At 33.9% G+C, this 8,657-nt stretch overlaps 1 protein-coding gene across 2 annotated transcripts; it reads left to right on the top strand.

The window, feature by feature from the left end:
• BDCG_00069 lies at positions 1–3,253 on the top strand. 2 transcript variants are annotated; one of them, XM_045415577.1, is made up of 5 exons: positions 1–749; positions 845–1,224; positions 1,307–2,077; positions 2,171–2,890; positions 2,956–3,253. In XM_045415577.1, exons 2-3 carry the CDS (start codon positions 1,173–1,175, stop codon positions 2,002–2,004), a joined length of 750 nt encoding a protein of 249 aa, XP_045279001.1. In that variant the 5' UTR covers positions 1–749; positions 845–1,172; the 3' UTR covers positions 2,005–2,077; positions 2,171–2,890; positions 2,956–3,253. The 2 variants fall into 2 exon arrangements, with proteins under 2 accessions (XP_045279001.1, XP_045279000.1); XM_045415576.1 differs by having other exon boundaries at positions 1–1,224; positions 1,307–2,890; positions 2,956–3,110.
• The last annotated feature ends 5,404 nt before the right edge of the window (positions 3,254–8,657 follow it).

The raw sequence follows: 8,657 nt of genomic DNA, 5'->3' as shown, positions 1-8,657 counted from the left end.
TACCGCCCCGCAATCCCCCTCTACCACTTTCACCCTCGTATCTGTCTACCCTCTTACCACCTCTTTCATCTATCCCCTCTTACCACCATCACCGCCTCTACCACCTCACAACCCCTCTATCACTTCCGCCCTCTATCTCTACCCACTCTTATCACCTCTTCCATCTCTTTCACCCTCTACTCTCTCTATCATCATCACCTCTACTCCTTCTACTACTCTCTCCCACTCTGTATCATCTCTATCATCATTATCAGATTAATCAGAGCTGTACAGACTGCAGAGTCAGCTATTTAATCTCCTTCATGAATTCAAAGAGATGTATATGACATCACATGAGATTTTATTACAGAGTATTTAGCAGTATATACTATAAATACAGAGATCAAAATGTGGTAGAGATAGTAAGAGAGAAGTAGAGATAGTGAAAGTGATAGAAGAGACTGTAGAGTAGTAGAGATAATGATGGTGATAGAGAGGCTAGAGAGTGAAAAAGGTGATAGAGAGGGGTGATAGAGGTGGTAGAAGTGAGAGAAGTGAGAGAAGTGATAGAGATGATGAGATAGATACTCTTAATCTTTATTTTATACTGCTTATAAAAAGTAAGATACTTAGTTGATTTCTATTTATATCTTAATGATCTCAAATACAAAATTATACAGTATTTGAGATATCATAGAGAATCTGTAATTGAATAACCAATTAATATGAAATAGAAGATATTGTTCTTCAGTATTCATGAGATTCTGATAGTAAGTTAATATTATCTTTATTCTGAACATCTGTTGATCTTTGAATCATTATGTCAAGATAATGCAATTGATGCTGAATTTCTTTGCAATCTCAGCATATTTAGAAATCAATTGTTGATTCAATTGAGTGATTGCTTGCTCTATAATCACTTCATTGAGTGGCATGGTGAGTGGTAGCAGTTCGTTGAGTGGATGAGTTCGTTGGGTGGTGAGTCACGTTATAGGCTGCCGAGTTGCCTAAAGCAGAATAGGCGGCGATAAGTTACCTAGGACGGCTGCCCGCGTACATCAAAGGCAACATCAATATGTCTTACGAACATCCGTCTTGACAGATTCCCTATTTATATCCCGACCAACTCACTTGTCGACTTGAACCTATTCTAGAATCAACATTACTATCCGTGAACTCTCGAAGGTTTTACCATGGCAGGAAATCCAAATGCGCCAGCAACGGCCAAGGCCTTTGTACCTCTTGGTGAAAAGCTACCCCTCCTCTCCAGAAAGATGCGGACTAACTCCATTGCCGCAGCAAGACTAGTATGCTAACAGACGTGCAGAAAACAACCCAGAAGTGATGTCACACCTCATCCATCAGCTAGGTGTCTCACCCGCTCTTGGCTTCACCGATATCTACAGCATCGATGACCCCGATCTCATCGCCTTCGTGCCCCGCCCCTCCCATGCTATCCTCCTTGTCTTCCCAGTCACCAAAGCCTACGAAGCCGCGCGCATCGCAGAGGACACAGATAGACCTGTATACGAAGGTTGCGGTCCCAACGAACCTGTAACCTGGTTCAAACAAACGATCCGCAACGCCTGCGGGCTAATCGGACTCCTACATGCAATCAGTAACGGTGCTGCAAAGGCTCATATCACACCTGGCTCAGATCTGGATCAACTGCTGCGAGATGCGGAGCCGCTGAAGCCTGCTGAGAGAGCTGATTTACTATATGCAAGCAAGTCCTTGGAGAGCGCACATGCCGAGGCGGCGAAGAAAGGGGATACTGCAGCTCCGGACGCGGATGAGAAGATAGATTTGCATTTTGTATGCTTCGTGAAAGGAAATGATGGACATTTATGGGAACTGGATGGGCGGAGAACGGGACCATTGGACCGTGGCGCTTTGGGCGAGGATGAGGATGTATTGAGTGAGAAGGGCTTGCAGTTGGGCGTTCGCCAGCTGTTGAAGAAGGAGGCAGAGGCTGGGGGTGATGTGAGGTTTAGCTTGGTTAGTTTGGGGCCGGTTTTCGATTGATTAATCTTTCGATCGACTAGTTGTACGGCACGGCAAGAGACGTCTCTCTTGCTACCTTTTTTAGCCTATAAATGTAGGTTTCTTTTATGATTGTTGATGATAAGATATATGCTTGTACTTTATACCCTTGAAACGTTCATACAGCTTGACTAATGGATTCAATCAGACATACTTGTAGGTATTTCTGCACTGGGTGTAGAATTGCCGATTTGAAACCGGTATTTTAAACTGTGGGATCGCTCAAAACAGTGTGTACATCAGTGACTGGGAGCCTAGACAGACTTGACACTAGGAGAAGTTGGCCAGAGGAAAATTCCATACTGATGGTCCGGATGGGATTTCTGATTATTCCCTTCGAAGACCCTCCTCCGCTAATTTCAGTAACTTCACATGTCGACTCAGGCACAGACAAGGTTAGCATTCTTGAACACAAGACAGGGTGCTCCAACCGCGCCGCCAACTCCCTTGGAAATTGTGGGCCAAGGATAATCGCTCTAAGGGGTTGGTTCTAAATATATTACTTATTTGGCTAGGACCGATTAGTCGTCGCCATTTCACTGCTATTGACTACACTACTGATTGATCAGTAGTAAAAGCAGTTTCAGAAGTGACTGAGAAGATAATGATAAAGTTCTTACACAATAAGATCTATATTAACTATGAAATGCTGTGTGAAATTCTGACTAATAATGATACAAATCCTGTGAGAGAAGTGATGAGGCATTTCATGTAGCGTACGCCGCTACGTAGGGTCAGATATAAGGGTAAAAACACGTCTGATTCTCTAAAAGATGGGAGATGGGCGTACACCCCTATATGTACAGTGATTGTTTATAGAGATTAACTCTCATAGAAGGAGTGATCGCATATGAAGGGAAGAACAGAGGCTCTGTAGAGAAGGAGCAGAAGCTCTCATAGAAGAAGTGATTGCATATGAAGAGAAGGACAGAGGCTCTGTAGAGAAGATAGAAGCAGAAGCTTCAGAAAACAGCAAGAGATGAAACAGAAGCTAGAGTTGAATAGAAGATTGACTTGAATAGAGGGTGGAAGCACATCACAGTCTCTCTATCTGAAAGAATGTGTTCGCCGAGAAGAAAAAATGACATTGAAAGAAGGTGACAGATATTGCAGACACTAGGCTCAAAGAGATGAACAATAGAATTGCTTTGTTCATAACAAAGAGTGATCAGATGTAAGAATTGTTTGTTTATATAAAAAATAAAAGATGTAAGAATAGCTTGAAAAGAAATAATAAAGAAGAGATAAAAGCTCTTCAATCTAAAAACAGTTATAAGAAAAGAAATAGATTATAAAGAAATTATAAGAAACTTAAATGAGAAAGAATTCTTTAATAAGATAGATAAAAATAAAAGTTTCATTGTAATAGAGAGATGATTCTGTAAGTAATAAAAATTAAAAGACTGAGATTATATAGATAAATAATTATATTAATATATATATTACAATCACTTCTCTCTTACTCTTCTCTTATTTCTCACATTATTTTACTATTATATACATTGATTTATGAGTATAGAAGTGTTAGATAAAAATTTCAGTAAGAATATAACAGATCTAGTAAAAAACTCTACTATGCATTTTTTTTTTTATAAGAAGTCTGTTGTAATACACAGAAGATTAAACTGCAGAAATAATAATCTCTAAGAAGAAGTTAACAGCTGTGATTCTGTGAAGATGAAAGTAGTAAGTATAATAAAAAAGATCTTAATCTTAGAGAAATTATTTCAGTTATTAAGTTAGAAGAAGTGTGATACTCTTCTTCATATAAGTAATAGAGAAGAGAAGATAAGTAAGATAATAAGTAAAAAGATAAGTAAGAAGACTAATAAAGAGAAGATAGATAAGAATGAGATAAAAAGAAGATAATAAAAGTAAAGAGTTAAAATTTCAGATAGAGAATAAATCAGAAATCTTCAATTCTAGTAACTTCAGAGAGAAGCTTTTAATACTATTATCTTATCTTTTTATATACAAAGCAGTTAAAAGCTAAGATAAGAAAAAGACAGTGATATCTCATTATTAATCAGATAAACTGTATGATACTGCTATGAAAAAGTCAATAGATAAATTACATAATAGAAGCTTGAAGAGTTAGAAAGAGTCTAAGACTGTAATATAAAAGCTTATAACACTTTTTATTCATTTGAAAAAGATATAACTATTTACATATCAGTTTTCAGAAGAAGATGTTGAGATAAATAAGAAGAGAGAGATTTAGAAGACTGCAGTGAAAGTAGCAGATAATAAAGAACTATAAGTAAAATTAAAAGCAGAAGCTGAATAGATAGATACAGATATAAAAGAATCATCACTGATAGAAGAGAATAAGAAGTGCTAAAGAACTAGTTAAAAGCAGTATAAAACTCTGAGTGATAATGTTTTAGAGAAGTCAGAATAGAAGAAGAATATCAAGAATAATCAGATATCTTAACTATATAACACAGTATATATAAGATGTCTGTATTATAATAATAAGACTGACTTACACTTTTATAGAAATGACAAGCTCACTTATCTGAGTATATCAAGCATGCAGAATCTACTGTGAAGAGACTTGTAAATACTATCTTAATTATTGAAAGACTTATGAAATATAGTAAGAAGATGTTATTTATTAATTATGAATTTTTCATTTTATTCAGTCAGTGATTAATTAAGAAGTTAAGATAGTTATCTACTAAGTAAAAGTTACACTAATAAATAAATAATGATGAACTAATCACTTTATAAACTGTTAATTCTAAAAATTCTATTAATCAGAATATTATTATTCTGCAGATCTGTAAAGAAATAGCTTCTATTTTATATCAGTCTTATATGAAGAGTCAGAGATAATTTAAGAAATGCATAATTATCTCTGCAGATAATAAACACATGTGATAAGAGTATAACACTTGTATTAACTATCAGTGAAGAAATAAGAAGTCTTACTACTCTTTAAACTGTTATAGCTGATATGAACTCAGGTGAAATACAGATAATTTACTGTTTAAAAAAAGTATATCTGAATTTAAAAAGACTGCAGCTGAGAAGACAGATGTGAATAATATTATTAGATCAGTGATATAAAAAAGAAGAATAATTTAACTAATATTTCAATGAAGAAAATTTCTATATCTTTCATATATAAGATATTGAGTCTGATTGTACTGAAACTTATGAAATATATTTCAATTAGTGAGAGAGACACTATCTCAACATCTGTGAAGATGAATAATAAGACAAAGATAAGCTATTCAATTCCTGCTAAGGTAATTAATAAGATTAAAATGAGTAATATATAATGATTATCAATTCTATCTTCTGTGGTTCGGAAGAACGTACGACCGTCGGATAATAACGCGGCCGCTTCCGAACTACTAGCGTACGAATGTAAAGAGGGCCCTAGCAGCCACTAATTAATTTAGCATATGAGATTCAATATATAAGAAGCCGGTGTACACCTGTAATTATACACTGACTTAAGCAACCTTTGAATCACATCTGATAGCATGTCTAAAAATCAGTGAGAAGCACAGACTTCTTCAGAACATGATAATTTCATCTACAAAGTAACTCATAGTTATCATATCAGTATGATTCTAGAACATCTTAAAAGATAGCATACAAAGAGCAGTGAGCAGAAGAGCATTCAATTGATACTGCTTCACTTGTTAAGGGAAAACTTCATGCCCAGGCAAATGCCATGTATGAGACGCGAACAGATGAGATGTGAGAAAGAAGATAAGAGTGATAAACCAGATTCAAAGAAGTTCACTCCCTACTCAAAAGAAGAATAAAAGAAGAGATGATTATCATCAGAGTTATATAATGATAATAGAAATCATATAATAATATAGTGATAGAATAATATAATAATAGACATTGTACAATCAATCAGAAATCACTGAAATGAATATCTCTTCTAGCTAATATGAATAACACTCTTCTCTACTATCTGAATCAGAAGATATACAGAACCTTTCAGAGAGTTTACTCAAAGTAGTAAGAAAAGCAGCTGAGATCACTGAACTGAAATCAAAGCTTTATATATATATAAGAATTCTAAATGAGATCAAGGCCTTGTGTATACAGTGACAGACTGAGGTAGAAGTCAAACAATAATTAACATTTGCTGCAGATTAAGCATTCACTATAAAGAGCTTCACTGACACAATCATCACTATCAATAAGAATAGAGAAAACCAGATCTTAGACCTGCAGCAGAAGATTGAATATTTATACAGATAGATAACTACACTGAATTTAAAGATCTTATCACAATTATTCACAATCTCTTCAGAAGTGTACACATTATCAGAGACTGCTGTGCAGAATGAGAATCTGAGTATGAAATATATCAAGCTAAGAGATCTGCTGAAGTTATTAAGCTTTAATAATAACTGAAAAAATAATACTGCAATCAGCTGACTAAGTCAGATATAATTATATTATTGAATTGAATATGAACTCACAGATAGATAGTTAACAGAATTTTAACAAGTCTTAAGATCTGCTGTGTTTCTACATGAAAAAGTGAAGTTATTATAAATAACTGATGAAAAGATGAATCTTACAGACTCAGAGTAATATTCATTCTCATAAACATGAAATGAGTTTTTCAAGTGAATCTTACACAACTTTGAGAAAGTAAATATGTGAGATAAGTGTTATAAATACTTTACTGAGTGTAGACAAGTGAGTGATCTTATATTATACTTCACACACTTCAGCTTACACTATCTTGTATTAAATGAAGAGCTTTTAACATCTTTCTATTTACAGATCTTCATTCATGATCTTACATCTGAGTTGAGAGTGAAATAAAAATGCTTAATCTCACAGTCAGACACAGTGAAGAAAGCATATAATATTCTCATTATACAGAAACAAGTGAGTCAATTGTAATAGAAAATACTGCAATTAAGTATATCTCAGTAAAGAATGAGTAATCAGACTTTTATAACACAAGTTACACACTCAGACATAATGAATCTAGATCTGAATGTCATCACTAAAGTGCTGAATTCTCTGAAAAAGAGATTCTCTGAGTGAAAACCTTGATATTATGAGCATTGAGCTTGCTTCAACTGCAGACATCAAAATCATGATATAAAAGATTGCACTCAGTGTGTACAGTTAAAAAACTAGCAGAATCAGTGAGCTCAGAGACACTCACTGATATTCTATGAAAAGTCTTCAAAGTGAAAGAGATATCTGTGTTAGATAACTCTCTGAATTCTGCAAATGCAAAGAAGAAGCAGGCTTCTGAATAAGATGTAAGTGAGAATGATGAAGTGAACACTTATCTCAATATCTTGAGACCTGAAATGTTAATGTATAGAGAGCACTTGAATAAGAATCAAGAGATAGCTGCAAAAGTGTTAACAGACACAGAAGCTTCTACACAATATATTAATAATTATATAATTCAAAGATTGAAAGAGATCTGCTGAGTGAAGAATCTCTGACATATAAGATTATCTGATAATTAATATTTGATATCATCTGCAAGAGTAAGAGTTCTCTTACACTTCAGAGAATAATCTTGCTATATTTAAGTGTGAGAGCTGCAGAATATGAAATACAATCTTATTCTCAGACTCAATTGATTTCAAAGATTCAATCTGCAGATTCAATGATGTACATGTTATATGCAGTTGACTGATAGAAAGAAAATGATTCATACAATTCTATCAACTGATATGAGAAGAACATTCCATGTCTCTGATATAGAAGAGTTAAATCTACTTATATATTAATAAGCAAAGAGAACAATTTATAAGACCTTATCTGAAAGCATTCTGTATGTCATACAGAACTTAGAAGTGGAGAAAACTAAGATAAAGAATATACAGAAGAATAAGTGTATAAAGAAGCTTCTGAAGAAGTATGAAAAGATCTTCTGAACAGATCTTTCACTGAAATTGTCACTGAAACAAGGATTTATACATGAGATTGATACAGAGGATATAAAACCAGTCAATCAGAATACATACTCTCTGTTATAAATGCATCTCAAAGAACAGAAGTATCAGATCACTGATCTTCTAGAACATAGTCTCATACAATTCTTATCAAGCACATGAGGCTTTTCAGTTCTATTCATGAAAAAGATGAGTGAGAAGTGATGAATGTATATTAATTATCAAGCACTTAACAAGCTTACAATCAAGAATGAATATTCACTGTCATGAATTCAATAACAGTTAAATACAGTCAGTAACATCTGATATCTATTAAAGATCAATCTTCTCTCAGAATACTGACAGATCTATGTAGATGAACTGTCAGTTTCATGAACTGCATTTAATATACAATGAGAGAAGTTCAAATTCCTGACAATGTCATTTAGTCTGATAAATGTGTCTGTCATCTTTTAAACAATGATGAATATAATTCTTTATAAACAGAATGAAACCTTATGTCTTATATATCTTAATAACATTCTAGTCTTTTCAAACTCATATAATGAATATCTGAAGTATCTTGATAAAGTGTTTATAACTCTGACAGAGTATAAGCTCTATATCAAATCAATCAAGTATGTGTTTGAAATGAAAGAGTTAAAGTTCATAGAATATGTAGTGAGTGATAACTGTATACATCTCATCTCAGAGAAATTGAATGTCATGGCAAATTAATCACAGCTG

The sequence above is a fragment of the Blastomyces dermatitidis genome (genome assembly GCF_000003525.1).
Source record: "Blastomyces dermatitidis ER-3 genomic scaffold supercont1.1, whole genome shotgun sequence".
Lineage (NCBI taxonomy): Eukaryota > Fungi > Ascomycota > Eurotiomycetes > Onygenales > Ajellomycetaceae > Blastomyces > Blastomyces dermatitidis.
Note: the sequence above shows the minus strand (reverse complement) of the source record. Positions and strands in the feature narration are given on the sequence as shown.

Coding starts and splice junctions, on each gene's coding strand:
- BDCG_00069 (XM_045415577.1), top strand. CDS start 1,173: ATGGCAGGAAATCCAAATGCGCCAGCAACGGCCAAGGCCTTTGTACCT. Junction 1,225..1,306: donor CAAGGCCTTTGTACCTCTTG/GTGAAAAGCTAC, acceptor ACAGACGTGCAG/AAAACAACCCAGAAGTGATG.